This window comes from Simochromis diagramma, unplaced genomic scaffold (assembly GCF_900408965.1).
Source record: "Simochromis diagramma unplaced genomic scaffold, fSimDia1.1 OVJJ01000618.1, whole genome shotgun sequence".
NCBI lineage: Eukaryota > Metazoa > Chordata > Actinopteri > Cichliformes > Cichlidae > Simochromis > Simochromis diagramma.
Window position 1 is genome coordinate 3,064,828 of NW_024387423.1, and position 25,548 is coordinate 3,090,375.

Here is a 25,548-nt window from a genome sequence, read left to right on the forward strand (position 1 = left end):
ATCCTTATTACTGCTGAAACAGAGTTAAGTAAAGTTGATTCTGAATTTTCACTATGGGGCCAAAAGAGCAGGAATAAAAAGGATACATCTGTTAGCTCAGAGGAATACATTGTTTAAAGAATGCTCTTTTCTTTAGTTTTCTTTTTTTATGACTTGGGAGTAAAATTTTGAAGATTTTTTTCCCACGCTGTTGGTTAATTGGTCCGCTTTACTCCTCCCATTTACTCAACTAAAGAAAGATTTTTGATATTTTTTGTGACAAATCATTAAATAATTCAAAAAGCATCAAACATAAGTGCCCCCAAAATGGAAGCAGCCAATCGATTTAGTGAGAATGGTCTCTATGAAGAGATACTGGAAAAACAAGAACAATACAGAATTTCACAGAACATATAATACACTGAGATTATTGCTTTACAACAATCCCATCAATAACTTAATGTAGTTTATTATTATTATTATAACTGTTGTTGTTGTTGTTGTTGTCACTGTTATTATTATTAAATGTTTAAATGGTTGTATTTTATTTTCGGCATCAGTCTCATTCTTACAGCGTTATAACTCAGGGTGTGTGTTTAATAAAATGTCATATGGGGGTTAAAATGATAGCAGGCTCAATCTGTACGTCAGGGCTGCCTTTATTATTTTGTTATTTTTAAGGAAGGGAAGAGAGGGTCTTCATCCTGAGAGTGTGAAGCTGGACAACATAACGGTATGCCCCTCCACCCCCTTCCCACCCCAGAGCTGTGGACTGCAAAGCCTGGTGGGTATTGAAGTCTTCACAACAAAGAGAGAAGCCGTATTCTCAACGGCTAATGCGGCGCTGTCGCTCCCACTGAGGACTACCGGTACCGAGATGCGCAGCTCGGGATGGTTTCCGGTAAGTGCGCAAAATGTTTGGACCGGGCACTGGAAGAAGGGGAAAGTGTGAGGTGAGGAAATGACCGGGCTGCTATTTTTAAGTCGGCTGTAAGTACTTTCAAAAGAGGAGGCGGCGGAGGAGGGACGTTCGTCAGGAGGGATGTAGGGCTGCTGATTCCCGAGCAGCGAGTACAACACGGTGAGTTTGCTGCAGAGATGTCTGCACAGACAATAACCTGCAAGTTGCGCTCTCAAGTTGGTCAGTGCGAAGCAGCCGTTTTCAGAAAGCGATTTGCACGTTCACAGTGCGATGCTGCGCGTGAAAGTGCTGTGTTTCTGCACAAAGCGAGTGCCACAGGGTCAGCACACATCTTTGCTCCTGCTGCAATTGTTTCACACCCTGGAACTCCATTTTCCCCGCTGATGCTCTGCTCAGGAGACCGTGCACAACAAAGGATCGGGATGATCAGGATGTGCATGGTGTGTGCCGATGAATGTCGTCGGAAGGTCCGCAGACCGGTTATTTATCCGCGTCATGTTGTGCCATATATGCTACATCTAAACTATATATACTGAGAAAGAGAGATGGCCAAAACGATTGTCCCTGTAGCTGTCTTATCTCTGTGTAAGTGTTGGTGCTGGTGTGCAAAAGAAGAAGAAAAAAAACATGGATTACTTTTAAGGACATATGATGCATTTATGGTGGGGTGTAACACCTATAGGCCCATCTTCAGCTCACAGTAATAATTAGCACACTTAAAAGGGTAATACATTGCCTCAGGGCCTGCATCTGTAGGCTTGATAAATCACAGCATGGCGGAAATGTCAGGAACAATGACAAATCGGGGGATAACAGACCCCACTCTATTTATGTTTATTTGTTTATTTACTCTATTTCATAAAATGTGTCTACCGGCAGAGTTTTTATTTTGAGGTGTGACACCGGAAGTCGCCGTTTTCGCTGCGTGGCTGACTTGACTCCGGTCTCTCGTTCACTCAGCAGCATCTTGACTCCACTGGCGCGAGATCCGCTCGCGGGGAGAGAGAGGGCAGGTCGGTGCCGGGAGCCTTCTCGCACGGGCTCCCGTTTTTCCTCTCCTGGTGCCGGGGAGTAGCAGCTGTTTAATTTCATGCTTTTTTACGACATTGGCCGATTCAACCTCTCAGGTAATTTTGTATTTTTGTCTCGGGAATGAAAACCGGTTAAGTAAGAGTCAGTTTAATCTCGGCGATACAATTAGAAATCCGCTGTCCGTGTAGGTCTAATTAGGACATGGATTGTTAGGGCAGCGATGAAAGACGCGATATGTGCATGTGTCTGACATCAAAGTGTGATTGGAGAAATGGCAGTCTGGCAGGGCAATTTATATTTATTGTAATTTCTTCTTTTCTTATACGGATTCATCGCAGCCCATTATTATGGAGAGTGCATACTTCTTCAAGGACGTTATAAGCTATACTGCCATGAGGAAATGAGAGTGAAGTAAATTATTCAGCTTTACTCCAGACCAGGCTGATAAACTTCCATCTCAGAGAGCCTCCTGATGGAGAGGAATAAAAATGTGTTTATAATAAGGCTATTATTTTATTGTCTCAATTTCTTTTCAATGCATTCAATGCAGCTACTGAATCTGACACATGATAAAACTTGGCTAATGGTCTCATCAGGTGTTTTCTCTCCTTAAACATGCAATGAAATCCATTTCCTGTGGTTCCATCCACCATAATAACTCTTGAAGTTAATGTGCTCTTGCAGAAAAAAAGAAGCTCATGGCTTGTGTTCGGGCTCTTTCCACTTCCCACTGGAAGCCTCCTCTTTAATGGACCATTAAGAGGAGAACCACAATGGTTAAGCTGTCGACTGTGCCTGATTCATTTGGTTAAACCGCGCAGATGAGACTAGTTGGAGCATCACATTCCTTAAAAGCTCTTTGCTGAATGTCTCAGATCAATCCTCGTTCACAGGGCAGCCGCTGGCAGGGAGCAGAAGTGGGCGGCCTGCTCCGGTGTGTAAACATGCATGTGCGCCATGGCAGAGCTTGTCGCCGATAATCAAATAACTTCACTTAAGTTATGCTTGGTTCCCCTGCAGTGCAGCCTTCACGCAGGTGGAAGGACACTACAGAAGAAAAGTTTAGCAAAGGCGAGGAGCTTTTTGGGCTCCTTGTAAAAGTGGGGCACTGGTCCCTGTGGTGAGAGGCACTTTTCTGGGGCAGGCTCTGATGACGCTCTCCCAGCACAGATTGGGAACAGACACCCTCGTCCATCCATTTCGGAAAGAGGTGTAGAAACTGTGCAGCCCGGGACAGACAGCTACAGAAAGGTCCAAGCGTAGACACAGCAACATGGGTTCGATCGCCATGTTCTGTTTTACAATCCTTATTTCTTTTTGATACCTCACTGGAATTGGCCTGTAAGTATGCCTCAGCTCAGCCTACCTGCTGCACATAATAACTTGTATTCAAACATTTGCTCGTTGTGTTCAGTTTGTTAGAGTCTACCTTGTTAGGACTTAAGCATGGAGTTAATTACTTTCTTCCAGTGATTTGGCAGCTTTTTGTGCCCAGAACCCTGGAGTGAGAAGCAGACTGCTATTTAAAGATGGCATAACTCAGCCAGCTGCTGCCGTTTCCGCTCCCATCGTAATTGAATCAACACTAGTAGACTGCGCCAGTGAGGGTGTGTGCACTCCGCAGAAGATTACACAGTCGGGACCTCTAGGCGGTCTTTAACAGTCACTTTCACATACCTGGTTCGTGCATTTGGGATTTGGAAGCCAGGCTGAAATAATCGGCCATGCAGGGATGTAGTTTGTGATTAGTGATTGATAAAGTGGGCAGGTAAGTTAGGCTTTTTTATGTATTCTTCTCTCCGAAGAGTTCAGCTCGAACTAAGAGTTTGTGTCATTAATTGATTGTGTGCATCCTGTTTTCTTCGATCTGGTTGTCCAGCTGTGTGAAGCGATATATGGCAGCTGTTAGGGGCCCCTGAGAAGGTATCTTTCATGGTTAAAACTCAGAGGTCCTGCATAGTTTCGATAAACACATTACTTTCATATCGATCTGTTCTGTACAATCAAAAGGCAGGTACAGGGTTAACAACTCAATAAGGAACTAGGCCATGAACATCCCTTTTTTTTATCTGTGACTGGCTGTGAGCGTGACAACAGCAAGTGAAACAGAACAATATTTTCCTGTGGAACGTATCTCCTCAAGCCAGTTCTTTATTTATGAAAAGCCTGAAGTGAAGTGTAGTCGAATAATCCTGTTTATATGTATAGATATATATGGAGAAGTCCCAGTATTTTAATTTCCACCCCCTGCCTTTAATCCGCTCGTACTTTGAAGACCTAGAGATATTTTCTCTTTCCGTGGAACACTCACCGCACAGCTCGATTATTTTGAGTCATCTAGCCAAGGCTGTGGCACTGGGCGGGAGTGTAAAAAATTTCATCTCTGACCACAAATGCATCTGCCTCGTCTCAGTGGTGTTAGGGTTCTCATCCAGTCTGTGTGAGTCTGTATGCGAATGGCTGCACTATGAAGGCTACAGTAATTTCAGGCTTTCAGGCAGTGCTGTTTGGCCTGTTTGATGTGCAAGTGATGTTACTTACACTTCTTCTTTTGAAAGGGAAGCTGACCTCTGACCTGCCAGAAAATTGCCCTAGAGGAGAAATAGAGAAGAATGCCAAAGTGAATATCCAGAATTATATATGTAGTGAACTGTTTGCGTTTATATATGTGATATTTGGATTATTTTGCAATACGATCACAGCTTCCTTAGACTGACAGAGCTTACCTTCAGGGTAGGACATTGGCCAGTGATAATGTTAATGATCTAGTCAAGGGCCTCCGGTAACAAAAGCCAGCACACTTTCTCTTAATATATCCCTCACTGGCAAAACCATTAGATTTCAAGGCAATAAAGCTGCAGTTTGCCTAATTTACTCAAATGTAAGATGATATGAAGGCCATTAAAACCCAGAATTTTGCCTTGCAGTGAAGCTCATCAGTAATATTTAAGAGCAAGAAGGAATTTTGTGGCCCAAAGCCAAACTTTATGGTTTGGGTTTGGGCCACTTCGTACACTGACAATTATAACCAGCGTTTTTGTTTGGTTTTTTTCACATTAGATTGCTTGTGGTTTTCTCACTGCAGAAAACATTTGTGCCTGATTTTCTCTAAAAGATGTGGCTTCCATAGCATTTCAGCTATTTTATTGCTAAGAATGTCTAATTTGCGCTCTGCTGTACAATCATGCTTGCATGTCTTGTTCTGTCATTGAACCATTTAAACAATCAACAAACACACTGTCTTGAATTATTAATCAGGTTCAGCTGGGACTAGAACTAATGAATTAATTAGAAAATAAGAAATTATTTTCTTTATAGCTGAAACTTTAAATCATTTCAATTTAATTGTATTAATATTGTGCAAAATCACAACAATAGTCACCTGAAGGAGATTTAAAGATGCCATAACAGACTCGTAATATTGTTTTATTTATAACTTTCTAGAAATGTCAGAAATGTATGAAATAATTCCCCACCATTCAGATGTTGTCATGTGCAAAGAAAGTATATGATTCCTGCAGTATATGACTAAGAAACCCACCAACACAGTAGATTTGAGAGGGTGGAGTTCTGCCTTAGTTCATTCTGTCTCATCTCACTAACAGGCTTTAATCTATACGTAGCCCTTTGATATTATCATTCCACTAAGCATGTGACATTAACTTGTCAGCCAATTTGGAGGTTGTTGGCATATGCTAGGAAAGTGGTTACTATATCCCCAGTCACACAAAATCTGTATTCCCTTTCTGGTTGGCAAAAACCTCCTTGTGCTTGCTTTGGTTGCTAGCATATTGCTGCAGTCACCCTGAGTTTGCATGGAAATGGTTGTTAGCGAGTGTTTACAGACAAACATGAAAAACTGCAGTCAACCATGGAAGTCTGCCTGAAACCAAAGCAGTCGCTAGGAAGAGTTTTTCAATCGTAATTTGATTCAGCGAGAGCCAGCAACCTCCAGGAACCAGTGCCAACCAGTCGGCGAATGCACATTTTTCCATAGCAACTGGTCATTATGACACGTCCAAGATGGCAAACAAATCTCAAGCAAAGTGTGCATGACATCAACACCTGGTCCCCCCAAAATTCCCGACAAACTTTAAATCGGCGATCCACAACCTTTTTTGTGCCACGGACCGCTTTAATGTCAGACAATATTTTCACGGACCGGCCTTTAATGTGTCGCGGATAAGTACAACAAAATAAAATGATACGACCAAGACAAAAACTGTGGTATGTTGTAAATATAATGATAAGTGCAAATTCACTGTGTAATTGTGTAACTTTATTAGCAGCGCCCTCCTGAAATGTGCCAACAACATCCTCCTCTCTGCCCCTTAATCCTCTCTGGTTGCTATGGTAACGCGTAAATATTTATTTCAAAATAAGACAACTACAACACGGGAAAAGACCCAGGGAAACCGAGTTAACGATAAAAACCCTGAAAACCATAAATTTCACACACGAGCTTCAACTCTCGCGGCCCGGTACCAAATGATTTGCAGACCTTTACCGGTCCATGGCCCAGGGGTTGGGGACCGCTGCTTTAAATAATATACCCAGTATGTGTATGATTGATTTAATCCATTAGATTAAAACAGCAGTAGATTGGTCCAAACCAGTGTGGTTGTAAAGTCTTTGCAGTCTTGTGTTAGTATTTGAAGGCAACATGACAGAAGATGGACCAAATGAAGGACGATTCCCAAAAACATAGTGTTGACTCAATGTGCTACAAAGCTTAGCTAGATGTGCATCAACACTATATCGTTGACAATGTATTTTTACTTCTAATTATACAGCAGTTATACTTGTTAATGAGTCAGTACTGCAAAAGTAAATATTTCTGCTTGGTTTTCTTTGCTGCCTTAATTATCAAAGCTTTTGTGTTGTGATTTTGCTTCTGTTTTCCAGCTTTTCTATTGCAAAGAATGGACGGTGCACCACTTTGAGTACATAAAATTGCTATTTGTGAGCTTGTCCATGAGCGGTTACATAACTGAAGTGTCATTTTACACACGACTCTGATTTGAATGAATGCCAGAAAGCCATTTACTCATTACCGTCACCATGTATACATCAATGGATACAAACTGTGGCATCAGACCTTTTGTGAGTTAGTGGGCTGGAGCTATAGTCTGCTTTAAGCTCTGTAAAGTCTGACCAAATTGTATCAGTTTTTGTTACACAGGGGCTTCTAAAGGCCTTTGTAGTATTTCCTTCTGCTTTCTTTCTCCTACAGCACGCACCTTCAAATACACAATAGATTCAGTCTGGTATTAGAAATTACTTTTTTGCTTCATCCAAACTCATAGATACATCTTTTCCGGACATTTATTGCCGGACAGGTTCAAGCTCTGAGATATGGAGTATTATTTGTCTAGTTGTGACTTTTAGTCGGTGTGCCTGTATTTTCACACCCAGGTGTAATCGGTTTCTCTTCGCAGTCTTATCGGAAAATTCCTGGGAAGTGTGGATCTCCTAGTTGTGTGTTGTATGTCAGACTGTGACGTAATCGACCTTGTTTTTCTCTCTTTCAGAGTGGATAGGATGGTTGGAGGTGGCATCGTCAACATGCTAGAGACCTGAAAAAATACTGCTGTACTGTTGCCAAGAACCCCGACCACCCACACCCCTCCCATGACTTTGTGTAGTGTATGTGTACGACTTTTTGCAGTTGCACAAATCCAATTAAATATACAGAAGTCAATGCACAGGAGTTTTATTTATATATCATATGCTTTATATCTGAAGGCAATCTAAAATGTTATAGCTAATACATAAAAGGGAAAAATTGCATTAAAAACTATAAATTGAAATAACAGAATAAAATGAATTATATAAAAGTATAAAATGAAACGAATGTAGAGTTGAGAATATGTCTGCTCATGTTTAAACTTGTGTTTTTCAGGAGATGTTGATTGGTGTGCCTCAAACTCTGTAATGGAAAATCGTGGTGAGTACCAAGTTACGCGTTGTGGTTTTTTTAAATGCAGTGTTAATGCTGTGTTTCACTTTATTCCCCCATCGTGAATGACTCATTGCACACTCTTGTCAGACAGGGCTGGGGATGTTTATGTACATATGTGCGTACCTGACTTAGTCTCCCTCCCTGCTGAAGTAGCCTGTCCCAGTCTGTTATCCAGGTCAGGCCAACAGGTTCTGGAGTCATGCGGATTGGCTCAGTTCTCGCTGGAAGCCAGCCCGGCGTGGTGGCTTTATGTGGGGCACAGGAAGAGAAAAGGAACGCTGCCGAACACACTAGCTCTCCATCTTTAGAAACAGCTCGAGATGCAGCCAAATGCTCACAAAGCTCTGATCTATCCAGGCATAATGACACAGCACAGTGCTCTGGATTCCTCTGAGGCTCAGACGAGATTTTTTTTTTTTCTTCTAAAGACACTCAAACGTCAAACGAAATCAAAGCACTAATTCAGGGGGTCCACTCCCGCTTTTCTTCTCATTTACAGAAAGTGCTCACTTTTTCTTTCCTGCTCCTCTCTATTTTCAAGCCTGATACAAGACTGTGCTTCTTGGCAAACATATTTCAAAGTCATGCTAATCCTTCCAAGTCTTTTTAAAATGTGATATAAGGGAGTTAAAAAAGTGTATAAAATGGTGCCTGGAGACATTAAAGGAGGCGAGCAGCATGATAAACACCCTGCACTAACATTAGGTTACTGAGCAGGAGTCAGCTAATGTTAGCGTGCAAACCCTGTATAGAAAGTGCAATGTTTATTTCTCTGATCAAACTGTCCACTCAACCTGGTCAGTGTCATTCTGTTGATGGTGATGAGAGCGTACTGGACCTTTCCTTAGAAACAGTAATGCATCTGATCTTGCAAAGCATTTCTACTGGTCAAGGGTACTGATTGTATATATAACTATATCTTGTGTGTTGTGGTCTGAGATCTGCAGCTTCAGGTCTAGTGTCTTCTGTGTTGGTTAACTCTTTTTAATTCACTATAAAGGAATATTTTACATTGTACGGATATTACTGAGTACACGCACTGCACCGCATACTACAACACGCGCCGTATTGAAAACAAAACGTGTCTTTTCCCTGGAATGGTAGGCATCTTTCAGTGAATGCTGACCTGTGCTATGAGCCAAGGAGGGAGGGTCAGCAAGGAAGGGGGAGTCCAACTCCAGGAGGGAGGGAGGGGAGGTCTGAGGATATTGTGCGAGGGAGGGATGGGGGAAGGATTGAAGAAAAGGCACAGAAGGCGGCTAGATGACAGACACAGAGAAGCATAAAAGATCTTAGGGCATACGGGGACTTTGTCGCAGAAGAAGCACGGCAGGTGAAGGAGTTGATCTGTATCGTGTAAGGCGCACACTTAAAGGTGCAGGACAGGTAGGGGCCCCTCGGGGGCTGGATCATGGGACAGAGCCTCCGTGTGGAGATCTCAGCTCAGGACCCACAACAACAACAACACAGCCGCAGTGGTGAGTTTCTGGGCTTACATTCTTGGTGTACTTTACACAGCTGTGGTTTCCTCCGTCGCTAACATCAACAACATAAAACTATTTTCTCGTTTACTAGTTTTCAAGGATAGAGGATAGAGCAGAGCTGAGGATTGGTGATTGTGTAATAAACTTTGCACAAATGTTGCGTAGCCTCCCTCCTAATTCTGCCCCTCATTCATGTTTACCACCACAAGGAATGCTAAATCACTGGGATCATGTGGCTAATTCTCTACAGTGTTTTTAACACACTCATGCATGACTTGTGCACTTATTTTCTTATGTTACACTGCACAGGAACATCAGATTGCATATGTTGTCTGGCTCAGAGGTTTTACATAATTTTGTACCGCACCAATTATTCCAAGTTTCTAAGCGCCGCACGATGTTATATGATCGTGCATTTTATGCAAGTAGTGAGTAAAAAGATATGTGCAGCAGTAAAACGTTACTCATATTACAGTGTCATGTAATGACATTTATTTCTACTGGATCTTAAATTGTTGAAAATGTTAGGGAACACGTTTTTTCGCAGGAAACAGTCAGTGCTCGTAAGTGGATTAAATGTCATAATCGGCCCTGACAAAGGTAACTGTTACACCGAGGTTGGAGGTATTTCCTAATATTTATCCGCCTGGACTTTTGGTTTTTGTGTTAGCGATCGGGATAGCATGCTCCTTTACAGCAACAATCTCCTTTACCCACATGCTCACCTGACCAGCCTGCCATGACTCAGTGAATCATGAGGTTAGAGGGAAATCTGGCCAGTTGCATGGGGGAGTAGTAGGTGTGCCTTCTGGATATGGCTATGTCATAGGAAGACACCAGCACAGTCACACACTCTCGTGTTTCCTGTCTGCTGTGGCTTATCTGGGCAGACTTTCTCATTAGAGTAACACTATTAAGAATGTAGCTCTGTTATGAATGGAGGTATTTTTTTATATATCATCATTCATTAGTTTCCCTGTTGTACCTTCGAGCATAGTGTTTCCATGAGCTGTACAGTGGACTATGTTATTGAATATGAGGGGAAGAGGCTGCCTTTGTTCTCTGGGAGGAAACGGCACTCCACCCTGATTCTGTGACTGCGTTTCCAGCCCCCCCATCCCAGCCCGCCACATTATGTCTGTACTTTTTCTCTCTTTGTAGCCCTTTTTTTACCCTCTACTCCAATTCCAAAACCCACAGTCACACTCAGCTATAGTGTCACAACATGCCAGACCTCTTCACACTACAGCTGAAACAATGGCATGTTGGACAGTTTTTCTCTGTATCTGTGAAGAATAATTTGGAGTGGATCTACAAGCTCTCTTGAACGTGACAGCTGATTTGGGTCTTCTGTACTTGTTTCTTTTTTGAGGACTTTTTTTTTTGTACTAGTCTAGTGGATTGGCACCTTTTATAATCGAGCTTCACTGGCTAACGGAAAAGACCGCTGAGGATATGGTCAGTCGTAGCTTTCAAATAGATGCCTGCTGCATGGGCTGAGTCCTCTGCCATCGTCATCTCTGCAGTGCTTTGGAGTGTGCAGGCCTGGCACAGCCAGCTCTTATCCTGCTTCACTGGCTTCAGCTGAGCCACTGTGGCAGTGGCGTCTCTGACAGAACGGTCTGCTGTGTGTGAGAACTTCAGTTCTGGATCGCGGAGAAGCTGCCTTAAGCAATGCTTAATCTGGATGTTATGGCAGCTGGTCTGAGTCCTCAGATTTCTACCTCACAGAGATAAGCTGGATTTCCACAGCGTGGACATGTCTCTCGACTCCGGACTCTCTGCTGTAGTTTCCGTCAACTCTCTGCAACTTGGTCTCCTGCGTTTTCGTCATCTGTGATTTGATGCTGGCATATACACAGGACAGTAGATTTTTGGTTGCTGAATGCTCCTTGCGTCCTCATGGCGTGCTGTTTTAAGTCCCACCACCATGCAAGCTGGACACTTAGCACCCCTCTTCAAGGTAGATTAGTGTCTGCTTTTTAACTACTTGTCAAAAATGCCATTTTTAAACTCACAGTAGGGTATGAAGTTGAAGTATTGTGATTAAAACTGTTTCCCTATCCGAGGTTTACAGTCTGTCAGGCTTCTGAGGTCTGTGTAAACACTCAACTCAAATTTTACACCGCCAGCAGTGTGGAGTTAATGTGCCTGTCCTTCAGCTGCAAAAAATGGGTTTGAATCTTGTGTCAGCAACCATTCGCCTTTCTGTAGTGTCACTTAGCAAGATACTGAAACCCTGCCAGCTCCAGGGGTGCTGGACTGCAGCTAGCTGATACTGATGTATGCGTATCAGTGTGTGTGTGTGTGTGTGTGTGTGTGTCTCAAATAAAGAAAAAGTTTCTATCCAGGAATAACGTTTTGTTGTTTTAGTGTTCCCTGGACTGCTAAGTAAGCCACATCAGTATTGTGTGAGAGCATATTGTTGTGGGAATCAGACTGCAGGGCATTACTGTCGCCAAGACATCCTGTGTGAGCCCGAGACTGGATGTTTTACATCGGACTCTGTTCTCTCTCTGCTGGTAAATATTATGTCTGCTGAATACAGCAGCTGCAGCCTGTTTGAAAGCCTCTCCAAGCTCAGCGCGCTGTCAGTTGGCCTGTCAGTCATGTGACCCAGAGTATGTAGCCATGTCTGCAGATTGCTTTTTAGTTGAGTTCTTGAAGCCTTGGTGACACCTAATGATAATTAGTGGTTTTTAAAGAGCTTTTGCTTCTTGTTACCTGTATGTGTGGGTGTGTACATGTGTATATATTTTATATATGCATGCAGAATGACTGACAACCTTTTTCTGCTGCTTATGTCTGCATTCGTGTGTGCCCCTCTTCTCTATGGGAGCAGCGAGGGCTGAAAGGCTGATAAGGCACTAGACTCCATCCGGTTAAGGAATGTGAGTACTTGACAGCGAGAAATCCTGGCTCCGAGCCAGTGTTAGGCTTCTCCTGTTAGCTGTGGATACGTGGAGGAGTCCGTGAGCTCTCAGCGTCACCCTGCCAAAGCACGCTCGGCCCCCGAGAACTAACAGCTAAAGATAATAACCGCCATAATGATCCTGGCCCTCTTTAAAAAGCAGCAGATGAGCTCAGTTAAAATAGAAAGCGCCGCTGCTGAGTGGGGTGTCTATAATTTTATGTTATAAGTTCTATTGTATTTGTTTTAAATTTGTGCTTTCTGTTTTAGATGATGAAGCTGAGCAGCACCACAGCACAATGGTGGGAGAGGGAGGCAGCACCGGGGACAGCACCCCTCCCCCGAAGCGCAAGGGCAAGTTCTCGACCCTTGGCAAGATCTTCAAGCCGTGGAAGTGGAGGAAGAAAAAAAGCAGCGAGAAGTTCAAAGAAACTTCTGAAGGTTTGTGCTGCAAACTTGTTCTCTTTGCGAATGCCACCTCTCCTTTTACCCCAGCGCCCGTATCAGTTGTATTCAAATGTCATTAAAATTCCTCAGTGAACATGTTTCCGCCCAAATGTTACAAGCAAGTTTGTCTCTCGCTATTTTCAGTGCACATAATACAATAAGATGAATACAAGATGTCTCGTTAAGAGATGACGTGTATATCATGGTGACCTTGCGTTTTGAAGCGTCTTTTTTGGCTAATTAATCGTCTCTTTAGCAGTGTGGCACATGCCATCTGTGAACATATCATCTAATGCAGGTTTAGGCAACTCCCGGCCTTGAGTGCCGTTGTTCTGCAGGTTTTAGATCTCACCCTGTGTCAACACACCTGAATCAAATGATTAGTTTATTCCCAGGCCTCTGGAGAACTTCAAGACATGTTGAGGAGGTCATTTAGCCATTTGAATCAGCTGTGTTGGATCAAGGACACATCTAAAACCTGCAGGACAGGAAAGTCGTGTCCATAGACTGTATATGAAAGATGGATGTTTTTACTGTGACACCTGCTGGTTACTGAAGTTCTAGACTTTTGGCTGTCTCCTCGATGGTTTGATGCCGGACGTGATAAGAGACCGCTGCATCTGTACGAAAAACCGAGGGCAAAGTATCGCAGAAACTTGACAGTTACAGGGTGTTTATCCTTTTGTAGAGTACTATGTACTTTTGTACAATCTGACTTCTTTCTGCAACCAGTAGAGTTGCACTTGCTGGTCATTAAAAGTATACTGATTTAAGACACTTCTGAATTGGCTTCACTTTTTGAAGCTACACCCACATGTTATATAGAGTATGTTGTATATAAAGATACTTGCTAACTTGTTCTAAGTGTTACTGAATAATATGGGAAACTTACAACCAGAAAGCATGGTGAAGAGGTCCAGTTCAGTGACTCGAATTAGCACAACATATATATATCTATATATATTGCTTCTGGTGCATGAGATCACAGTGAAAATTTTAAATCATAAATATCTTGGTGAAAAAATGGTCTATAAAATGTCATTTCCTTTTGCTCTTGACAGAACTAGAGAGGCAGATGTCGACAAGGCGCACCCGACAGGAGCTTATAGAACAGGGGGTGCTGAAGGAGGTCCCGGACAGTGGTGAGGGGACTTGTGTGATTCAAAATGTGATATCTTTGCAAAGCTTTGTCTGCGTCTGACAGCAGCAGCCCCGAGGCAATAACGCCCACTCAGACGGTACAGTTAAGTCTTCAGCACATGATAGCAGGAACGCTGTCTTCCCATGCAGCAGGTGCCTGAGACAAATTTAGAAAAACAAATTTGAGAAAAAACTGCTTTCACCTTGCTGTTTCTCAAAGTAATGCAATGTCTGTTTAAAATTACTTGCCACTCTCCAGAGCTGAGGAAAAGTGGAACAAATTGTGCCTTGCAGCAAAATAGCTTAGAAAGGGGGGGTGTGCAAACGTTCTGCTGGTCCCGCTGTTGCAGGAGCCCATTTATTAAATCTACAGCAGCTTCTTCATCACGGCAAACACTGACTGTCCATGGGGCTTGAGTTAAGGGCACATTTTATTACTGTGGGGAAAAAAAACTGCAAATAGCAATTATTTTTGAACAGTTTCTGTATTGATTTTGTAGTCTTTAAAATCTCCCCAAAAATCACTCCTCACTGTATCTGAAATCCAGATTTAAAGAAGAAATAAGCAGCAAAAAGTATGTTTAACAGTGTTATGGCTCAGTTGGATAGTTATCAGTTATCTTGCCATGCATCAGGTTAATTGTAGAATATTGAACACAGCACTACCAGTATGTAAAACTTTAAAAATGTATCAATTTAGCATGTAATTTCCTTCTGCACTTTCTCAATAGCTCAGAATATCATTCAGTCTTCTAATGTATTTATTTGAGTATTCACCCAGTGTTTTTGACCAATCTTTTTAGATGGAGAAGCACAAAATGTGAAGCAGTCGTATGTAAAGAATGGCCACACTCTGCCTGTTGGAGGAGGAGGAGTCATCAGCGGTGTCAGGAGCCCATGCAACCAGGGCCAACTCCCCTCAGATTCAGATTTTAGGATGAACCCTGCATGGCTCGCCCAGCCAGATGACCGAAGGGGCCGTTGTTCTCCCTCAGATGGAGACCGCCGTGGAGCTTTGGGCTCCAGGGGAACAGGACTGCATGACGATGGACGGAGAAGCGCAGGGATTGGGGCACGGGCGCAAGGGGAGGGCGAGTGGAAGTCTAATATGGCCTGGCAGGGCCACATTCACGGACAAATGGAAGAGAGCAGACATGGTGGCAGGCTTCACCCTGACGATGGGCAAAAGAGGCCAGGACTGCAGAAGGCCCCATCCGAGGACGGCAGGAGGAGTCGGCCTGCAGAAGGAGACTGGAAGCCTACACTCCCTCGGCATGCATCTGCTGAGGAGGGGAGGGCCCGGAGAGGTGAGTCACTTCCAGTAGTTGTCCTCCCTGCAATCTGAATTTTTCCACCAATTTTTACAAGTTGCAATCATAGCAGCACTGCTGTTGTCAGTGTAAGGCCATAACCGATGAAGTGCACACCTTTTACACCTTAACCTCCTTCATATTCGAAAAGTCGGTGATTCTTGGGTACCTTATCCCCTCCCTTTTGCTGTCACTTTTCTGCTTATATGCTGTCCTCCCAGATATAGATGGGCTCCTGTCAGCTCCCGGGAGGCCTGCTCCAGCTATGCTTCTTATTCAGGAACATGAGGGAATAGCTCGTCCTCTCTTCTCCTCTCCTAATTAATGTGGCGCGATCGCTATACTCATTATTGCCCTTTAAGGCTAGCACAGTGAGCTCAGTGATAATTGGTAAAGTGCCACAGCTAATTGATTTCCCAGAAAAATAGAATTTGTTCAAAAATAATGGTGTTTAGCTCTGTTTTTAGATCTCAGCTGTGTGGTTATCGCTCACGTGACAGGTTATTCTGTGCCAATGTGTAAACATGCTAAGGAGTTGAAAAGTATGCAAACACTATAGCACGTCATTGCAGCAAAGAAGAAAGAAAATTTTGTCCACTTTCCTTCATGTGTCATTGCTCTGCTCTTCTTTTCATCTTACCTTGTTTTTTTCTTTTTTCTTTTTTATGATGCTACTTTTTTTTACCTCTCCCACTCGCATTTCTATCTTTATCACATCTCCTGCTTCCTCTCTCTCTGTTCTTCAGTCTGACTTCCTGCTTTCCCCTGGATTAGTTCCTCTTTGATTTACATGGCATCACACTGATAACACTTCTGTAAATAAATAGCCCTGAACCTGAGAGCGGCAGGAATGGCGTGGGCGCAGCGGTGGGAACAGCGTGGGGGCCGGCTCGCGGGTATAGTGGGGTAGGCAGAGGGAGGTGGGTTTTTTTGGTGGTAATTGCAGCCGCCTACTCTGTTTATCTTCACAGCTGATCCCTAGATAATGCCATTCTCAAACAAGTGCTATCACAGAGAGTGCTTGGAGTGCTTAGAGCTGTAGAAAAGTGGCTCATTGCTGAGTCTCTGAGCTGAAACATTTATAGCAATCCACTGGGATATTTGGTGAGATTTTGCTAATTCACTGAAGTGTATTTGTTATGATCATGCATAAATAGAATACAGTATATGCACTGCAGCTGAAAACCAATCATGTATTGCTTAAGTTTTTCAGTCTCAGTTGACGTGCTGTAACTTTTAAAATTATATAAGCAGAATTACATGTTATGATATAAAACTATATGGTTAGCTGCTTTTTCCTCTTTTTTTAGAATCAGACAGCCATTTTGCTCCTGACCTGGACACCCTACGTGAACCTCTGCCACCCAAACAGGTGATCATGCCTCCAAAATGGCTGGTGAGCTCCACCCCTGAACCTGGCAGTGAGTGTCCACCTCGAACTCCATCCAACCACCCCACGAGCCAGTTCTCTTCTCCGTCGGGTGTGACGTCCAAACCTGTTCGATCGGTGTCTTCTGCGTGTTCCAACACTCAGCAGTCTTCGGCCGCTGCCCTTACCCCCACTTCTCAGCCCGCCAAGCAGCCCCCTCTGCCTCCACCCAAGCCTGTGAACAGGGGCAACGCGGCCATGCTGGGTAAGCTTTTACTAACAGTAGCTTCTTAGGTTAACAGATGTTGCAGGGACAGGAAGCATACATCAACAATCCAACCCCTGCTCAGTTAGCGTGTAGTTTTCCAGCTGGCGTATACAGTATGTACATTTATGCGTCAGTGCACTACTGATGGTAAACTCTTCAGCACAACATCCTGTATACGATACTATCTTAACAGCACGAGCTGCTTTTCCCCAGTTAATTACTTATTAAGCCTGGATTATTGTAGCAGAAACGTATTCCAGCATTTTACGCTATGAGGATAACAAGGACTCCTGTGGCTGTGGGCCACTGCTTCCACAGATACAGTGTAGCGGTTCTGTGGTTTTGCCTCATCTGGGATCGTGTTTTAATTCCCAGTAGGGGGGGAGGGGGGATTACAAAAATGCCCCATTTGTCGTCAGTTTATTATACTAATTGTTGTTCTTGACACAAATAGAATACAAAATGAGTCAGTTAGGAACTTAAACTAGTTTCAGCTTAACATTTACACTACAGAGAACTCCTCGAAATCTAATTTCTCAGTACACTTGTTGACAGTTTACTATGAAGTGACTGTATTTTAAAAGCCAGGAGGCTTCTTTGCTTTGTGGCCAAGTTTATGGACAAAGAACAACTGAGACAAAAGGTGTTAATAAAACACACCGTGAAGCGGATACTGTTACAGTTACAAGGATAGTAATCATGTTCTTACCTATGTGTTTGTTTTAGTGATTATCACTTTGGGAAACAGTACCATTCCCTCATAGTGCAACTCTGTTTATATACAGTTGTGTTCAAAAGATTGCATCCGCTCATCACTGGCATCGTCATGATCATCCAGGGTGGAATGATCGTAGAGCGTACGTGTGTAATGACTTTAAAAACACGAATTTGGGGCACAAGTTTGATTTTATTCTGGGTTTTCTCGATCCACTCGATCAGAAGTATACATACAGGCTCAAATATATACACTCACCCCCACTAATGTTGGGATAAATGTTCCTCAGCAAGTTACACTTCAACCAGACACTTTATTTACATAAGATCATGTTATATGGATATGTAACTACTTTGCCAAGTTTTGGAAAAAGACCGAAACTGTCAATATGAAATTCAATTCAATTCAATTTTATTTATATAGTGCCAAATCGCAACAACAGTTGCCTCAAGGCTCTTTATATTGTAAGGTAGACCCTACAATAATACATACAGAGAAAAAACCCCAACAATCATATGACCCCCTATGAGCAAGCACTTTAGCGACAGTGGGAAGGAAAAACTCCCTTTTAACAGGAAGAAACCTCCAGCTCAGGGAGGGGCGGGGCCATCTGCTGTGACCGGTTGGGGTGAGAGAAGGAAGACAGGATAAAGACATGCTGTGGAAGAGAGACAGAGGTTAATAAAAGGTATGACTCAGCAGAGAGGTCTATTAACACATGTTGAGTGAGAAAGGTGACCGAATATGATATGAATGACGGTAAACTGGTTTTACTGGACTGAGAGGATATCGACAAAGAAAAAACCGACACCTTGAAGCTCGACTGAAATTTTCAGCTGCCCACATGGACAAACCAAATTCCTTCTAGACAAAAGTTTTGTAGTCAGACAAGACCTAGGAACATGGTACTGTCGAGGATGGTGTTGGTAGCATGCTCTGGGGCTGTTTTGCTGTCAGGGGTACTGGTACATCGCATAAAGTGGATGGAATAATGAAGAAGAATTACTACCTCCAAATTTTTCAACTTCACCTCAAATCAGCAGCTAGATGGTTGAAATTCCAACAAGACAATGATCCCAACACACATCAAAACTGGTTTTGGGATAAAGCAGGATAACGTTAAGCTTCTCGAATGGCCTTTCCAAAGACCCGACCTCAGTCAGGAAAATCTGTGGACTACACTTAAAAGTCAGATCCGTGACTCTGTGTGGATTAGAGGAAACCCAAAATAATTTCAATTCTGTGCACCAAATTCTTTCTTTTTTTTAACTCATTAACGATGTTTGCTGCACAATCATTCCACCCTGGAAAAAGAAAAGTTGAAACAGTTCAAAGAAATCATTAAATGCCCAGAATTACTATGAGATTCATGGCCACGATGAGTGGATGTAAACTTCTGACCACAGCCGTAACTTATGAAATCAACAACACGACACCAGAAAGTAGCTGCATTCATTAAACATACAAGCTGAAGGCCTCCATCTCGTCCCTGTTAGTCTCCGCCCTGCAGGGGGGAGAAAACGCTCAGCTTCCACTCTACTGGTCCTGCTGGAAGCGAGAGTGCGACTATGATGTCTACCTGTCCCTGCCTGTCTACCTGTGCCGGCGGGCTGGAGGCCTGCGCTCAGGTAAAAGGATGCCCCCCCTGGTATTTCTTTGGCTGGGGTGCCAATTTCTGGAATGCCCTCTTCAGAGTCTGCACACTTCATCATGTCGCATCCTTTCCTGCTGCCAACATATGTCTTCTGAAAAGCCTTTAACTTGTTCACCGGCCTTCATTGCTTTGGACCTGGTATATAAGAGCCGCATGCATATAACAAGCTGATAATGAGTGTGCTTACTGTATGCAGGAGACAACTTCTGTGTGAGTGCAGTTGAGTGTATTTTGCCTCTGAATAAGGGAGGGCCTTTAGAGGGTTCCAGCTGTGTTCTGCTATGCATCAAATGAATTTTATGTCTCTAATCCACTCAGCTCTCACTCAAATGGGATGGATGGGTGGACTTGAATGGATGACTGAATGGGTCGAAGAATAAAAAGGCAAAATGTTTCTAACATAATGGCTCGACATATTATAGATAGGAAGTCCATTACAGTGTAGGTTACTGCATGTTGTAAGTCTGTCAGCACTGTTCACTTATTATGTCTGCTTTTAACAGAAATGTTGCCTTAAAGCTGTCCTCTGAAGTCTTAAGAGCCAAATAGCAAATGTGCAAATGTGCATGCAAAACTGGAAGGTTTGCATTTGAGCTTTTTGTTTAGGAGCTTCAGGAGCTTTACTACGCTAATAGAAAAAGTGTCGGTGCGGGGTTAGTCTGGCTGTGAAGAGCATGGATGCATCTTTTTTGTCTCTGTGACCTGGAGCACTCGCTGCACACTGGTCTTTTAGAGCAAAGTGTGCGTTCATGGCCGTCATGTGAACCAACTTGCTGTACGGATGCAGTAATGCTCAGTCAGACATGTAATCCCAGCATTCGTGTGTCTTCTGTCATACCGGGTATGTTATACATGTGTGACTGATGCTTGTGCACTTGCGTCACAGTGACAAACTAGATTCAAAAGTAAAGCACTTGCTAGCAAATCACTCACACGCCTAAGCTGTAGCTGTTTTTCTTTAGCAGTTATGGTTGGATTAGCTCTTTTTCGTTTTGCAGGTGACTTCACCCAAGCAACAGGGGGCGCTAGCCTTGTTCCGGCCAAACCCTCTCCTCCGATGCCTCCTAAGAGGACCACCCCAGTCACCAAACGCAACACAGAGGACTCTGCTTCAAGCCATCCCATCATCCCCTCACCACTTTCTCTGGAGGAACACAGCAGCCTCCCCTTGGGCTTCCAGCTGCCTCCCCCTCCTCCGTCCCCACCCCTGCCGACTCACATACCACCTTCTCCACCCCGCCAACACATACAGACCCACCACCTCCACCATCAGCACTCCTACCCCCATCCGCTGCCCCAACCCATACCAATGCTTTTCGACCCACCGAGCCCGACCAATGAGTCTCCCCAGCGCCCGGCTCCCGTACCGCTGCACATCATGATCCAGCGAGCCCTGTCCAGTCCCGGCCCGGCTCAGCCACATCCAGATGGGTCGCAGCGGGCACACACACTGCTTTTCGAAACACCTCTAGAGTACCAAGGAGGAGGTCGCCCTCTGCCTGTCAGCATTCAACCACTAAAACTGTAAGTTTCTCTGCACAGAAAAGTCTGTGAATCAGTGTATACAAAGACAGTACATGGTGAAGAAGTATGGAGTCTGCACGTGATCTGTCTTTGCATGTAGCTTTCGGATCTTTTTCATCCATTTTCTAAGCTGTGTACACTTTGGACTTACTTGTATATCCATTTCAAGCTGAAAAAAAGTCCAGTCTTCATCATTGTAAAGTCAGATATAGCTGGAGGGACATATTTCAGTTAAATTCATTGAAAAACACGTCTTCAGGATTAGCCCAAAAAAACAGAAAAAATGTTTTATATGCATGTATTTTTTTCCTGTTAGATCTGAGGATGACTACTCAGAGGAAGAAGAAGAGGAAGAAGATGATGAGGAAGAGGAGGAGTATGATGGGGAGATTCCACAGCCAGAGCTGGAGCCAAGGAGTCGCCGGTGCTTGGTCGGTGACGCTGGCATTTGTGTGATCCCACGGGGAAACGGCAATGACGACGACGAGGAAGAAGATGAGGAGGATGAGGATGAGGAAGGCGAACACGACATGCACGGGGAGGACAGTGATTCAGATGGTCCTGTGCCTCATAAAGATGAAGACTCAGATGAAGATGAGGAGGATGAGCCTCCGATGAGTAAGCATAACAAACTGATTCGGGGGTCATTTAGTGGCTTTTCCGGACTCTTTGTAAACCTGTGCAGTGTTGCTGCTCCTTCTCAGCTTACTGCATCTCTCCGCTTGGCTTTTATCCAGGCGCACTGGCCAGCAGGGTGAAGAGAAAGGACACCCTGGCTCTGAAGCTGAGCAGCCGTCCCTCTGCTCCTGACAGGGATAGGTTTACGCAGGAGAGAAGCAGCCGAGATGACCACCCTCCAGGACAGACCGGCCTCACCTGGCAGAGCAGAGAGCAGTGGGAAGCCATTCGCACACAAATCGGCACTGCACTCACGAGGTAAAGATGAGCGGTATCATTGTATTGTTTAAAGTGACAGCAGTGAAACTGCATTTCCTGAAGAAATTAGACCAATTTTTAAAAGATCCTTGACCTGCTTATTACCTGAATGTCCAAGTGAAGTAAATGTGTAAAAATAGGACTCCATTTTTCTTTTTTCTTTTCTTTTTTTTTTATTTCAGGCGACTAAGTCAGAGACCCACTGCTGAGGAACTCGAGCAAAGAAACATCCTCCAGCGTTAGTATTAACTCTCTCTGTCTTTGTTCATGATCCTTGACTTGTTTGGACTCCTTTGTTTCTGGGTTTTAGCAAAACCCCTCCTCATTCTTTCGTCTGATGCTTTTGCCTCAGCATTTGTCAACAAAGTACATTTCACATCTGTCAACAACAAGCACATATCTAATTTTAGAAATTGCTTTTAAACCTGCCATCAAACCAAGCCTTTTATGCCAAAGTCTAAATTTGGCTCTTCTATTCTTTCTCCCATCTTTGTTCTCCCCTCAGCTAAAAATCAGGCTGACAGACAAGCCGAAGTTCGAGAGATCAAGCGACGGCTGACCAGAAAGGTGAAGCAGCACGCCTGCAAACATCCCAGTGTTAAACCATGTATTTACCTGATATTAAACTGACATAAAAAAAAACATCTTTATTGTAGCTGAGTCAAAGACCCACGGTTGCAGAACTACAGGCAAGAAAAATCTTGCGATTCCACGAGTATGTGGAAGTCACAGATGCCCAGGACTACGATAGAAGAGCAGACAAGCCGTGGACTAAGCTCACTCCTGCCGACAAGGTAATCAGCTGCATATAAAGGCTTTATCGGCACAACCGCTTTCTGATACAGCACTTTACAAAATGTCCAAGACAGTGTTACAAACATGTGATTTTAAATGTTAAACATGTGCAACTCCTTTAGGTTAATGTAATTTTTAGCAGTATATTGTCTCGTTTTCTTTCTGAGTTCATGTTTAACCAAATTGCTGTTTTGTCTAGGCGGCCATCCGGAAGGAGCTCAATGATTATAAGAGCACTGAAATGGAGGTTCATGAAGAGAGCAGAATTTACACAAGGTAGACCTTTTAGTTGAAACTTGACTGGCTGATTGATTGCTTTGGTCAAATGAGTGAGGTACTGTGTTTTGCTGATTTGTTTTTCTACACCACTCCTTCATGTTGGTGGGGTATGGAGTCTATCTCAGCTGTTATAAACCGAGAAACTGGACAGCTCATGAGTCCATCGCAGAGCTAAAGGAGAGACAGATGAACCACTCACACTCGCGTTCACATCTACGGCCAATTTAGAATCACCCATTAAGCTAACATGCATGACCACCCAAAACCTAGGACTGTGGGAGGAAGACGGGTACCTGGAGCACAGGGAAGCCATGCAAACACCACACAGTTTTGTTTTTGTTGTTATTTATTTCTCCTGGTTGTGTCAGGGAAACAATGAAATATGTAATGCACACTTGAGAGTGATGCATCTTTGAACACTTCCTGCCATTTGCAGCCAACCTTGGCGCTCATCCTGAAGACATCTCCCCCCCAACAGCAGGTTTTAGCTAAAGGAGTTTGTTACCTTGCTACTGTGTCAACACTGTTTATTTCATACTCCCTCAATTGTTAATGACCTTCAGGATGTCACTTATTTTAGTCTGTAGACATCGGCTGCCTTAGCTACACATGCACTGTGTCCTGTGATTGCTTTACACTTAAAGCCATCTTGTGTTGCTTGCACCTAAACACTTTAAATATGAATTAGCAGCAGTGGTGATCTGCTACTACATTAATAGAGTTGTGACCAGTAAACATCCATGTAGAAACTGATTGATTGGTCATCTTTATTTCTTGGTTGAATGGCAGAATCCAGCACTAACAACGGGCAGAAGAAGACTTTTAGAGCAAAATCTGTACTTTAAATAGCAATATAATGAATTTCCCTGCATTAAAAGCTTAAGGATTACGAAGGTGTGATCTTGCCTCATGAGAGCTGTTTGTTTCTTTAGGTTCCATCGGCCTTAACATCGCTGCTTCCGGATAAAGAAGCACTTAAGATCTCCGGCAAAGAAGCAGCTGCTCCCTATGCAGACAGATCGCCCTTTTGCGCCTCTTGAATGTACTGTTATCAGGGAAAGCCTGGAACCGACTCCACATGAGAATGCTTCTTGCTTGTCCTCCATCGCCCTCTCACTACATTGCTTTCACTGAACCGAGGTGTTGGTGGGTGGAGACCAGATGCAGTATTTCTCCCAGACGGCAGGGGGAACCACGTGCCAATAAAGTGGAGAAGTGGCAAAGGACCTACAGGGCTTACTCTCACTCTGCTGTTGTGTGGTGCCCCTCAGGGACTCGGATATAGTTACAACCTTTAATGCGGCCTCGTCCTGTGTTGCCTTTTTCTTTTTTCTTCTTCTTCTTTACTGTATATGGAAAAGCTAACTCATCTTTGCTAATGTAATAACGTAGAATAAAAATGGTAACAATAATGATGACCTATAACACTTCACACAGTAATAATAGACACAAACGGTCAGGAGTTGGCTGAAGACTTAAATATTCTGTTTTAGAACTGGACATCTCTGGGATATCGTGTGTTTGTTATCCACTCTACAGACTGCTGCTGTGATACGTTAGAGTGAAACTGGAAGAGATCTCATTGCAAAATATTCTGTAATGCACAAAATATTTTCTATTACAATTTTGATCACAAGGGTAGTGACAGCTTTTCTTTGAGCCTTCTTTATTATTATGATTATTATTATTATTTGGCTTGCCTGTGTTTGTGGTTGTGATGTGAGTCGGCCTTTTAATAGCTATAGGAAAAGGTCAGGAGGCTGTTGGTGTTTTAATGCGTGCCAACACACCCAATACTGGTTTTCATATCACTGATTTCTGCAACCCACTGCATGAGCCATTACAAAATCCAGTGCCACCGCGTCTGGATAATCTCTCTTCATTTATACTTTTTTCTTTTGTAAGTTTTTGTACTTCCCTTTAAAGATTGAACATGCAATACATTCTGTAGCCATTTTAAATAAGGTCGTTACGATAGTGTCTAAACTAAGAGTTAAATGTAAGTTGCTTCACGTGTAGATCAGGGATTTATCACAAAAAAAGAAAAAACCACACCTGAAAACGCATAATCGGTCAACAGAAACTCAGTTTGGCTGGAACTTTTTGAAACTGCAGAAGTGTTTTACCTTGTCTTGTCTGGCCAGTAGCTTACAGGGTTCTTGTGTATAAGTTGATATAGGTTTATCTGATGCTTCTGTATATCTTGTCTTCCTTTTATTTGAAAAGAAATTTTAAATATAAAAGTATTATAGGTTGCTATTTTTTTAAGCAGAACATGAGTTTATGATTAAATGCTACAAGAATGGGAATATGAAAGTGCACCTTTCTGTAAATCTGAGTTCATTTTTAATTGAATGTGGAGCTGTATGAGCTGACAGTCTTCTTTTTATTTGTAAATAGTCTGGATCTAATTAAAAATCTTGCAATTCCTCGAACCTTCTTGTGAAACAACTCTGCAACTGAGGTCCAGTAGACCTAATGACTGTTCAGGTTGAGTCTTTTGTCTAAGCTGGAACGCCTAAAGAAACAGTGGGTTTGCAGCAACACCTGGTGGCGATTTAAGTTTTTGCACTGTCTTTTGATTTTTTTTAAAAAATTGCTGGTTTAAGGGCCTTTAGTGTAATTTAAAATGTATTTTAAGTAATAGGTTATATTTTAGATTATTGGATAAGGTGACACCAAAGGGTGGAGGTGTCAAACATGAGCCCCCGGGGGCCAGATTTGTTCCCGCAAAGACTCCAATCTGGGCCACTTGATGGTGGTTTTGGAATATGTGAAGGAGGGAATAGATTTTAAACTTTTAACTATATTTTTTAGAAAT

General features: G+C 43.2%; 1 protein-coding gene across 8 annotated transcripts; it reads left to right on the top strand.

Moving 5' to 3' along the window:
• Positions 1-855: 855 nt before the first annotated feature.
• On the top strand, positions 856-24,796 carry phactr4b (phosphatase and actin regulator 4b). 8 transcript variants are annotated; one of them, XM_040013034.1, is made up of 16 exons: positions 856-1,060; positions 7,465-7,579; positions 7,836-7,880; positions 12,561-12,731; positions 13,799-13,879; positions 14,681-15,184; positions 16,498-16,821; positions 19,036-19,167; positions 20,192-20,717; positions 21,034-21,335; positions 21,455-21,653; positions 21,836-21,891; positions 22,159-22,220; positions 22,310-22,447; positions 22,648-22,724; positions 23,660-24,796. In XM_040013034.1, the coding sequence occupies exons 3-16, from the start codon at positions 7,868-7,870 to the stop codon at positions 23,673-23,675; spliced, it is 2,601 nt and encodes an 866-aa protein (XP_039868968.1). In that variant the 5' UTR covers positions 856-1,060; positions 7,465-7,579; positions 7,836-7,867; the 3' UTR covers positions 23,676-24,796. The 8 variants fall into 8 exon arrangements, with proteins under 8 accessions (XP_039868968.1, XP_039868967.1, XP_039868973.1 ...); XM_040013033.1 differs by lacking the exon at positions 856-1,060 and adding an exon at positions 1,090-2,028; XM_040013035.1 differs by lacking the exon at positions 856-1,060 and adding an exon at positions 2,038-3,274.
• The last annotated feature ends 752 nt before the right edge of the window (positions 24,797-25,548 follow it).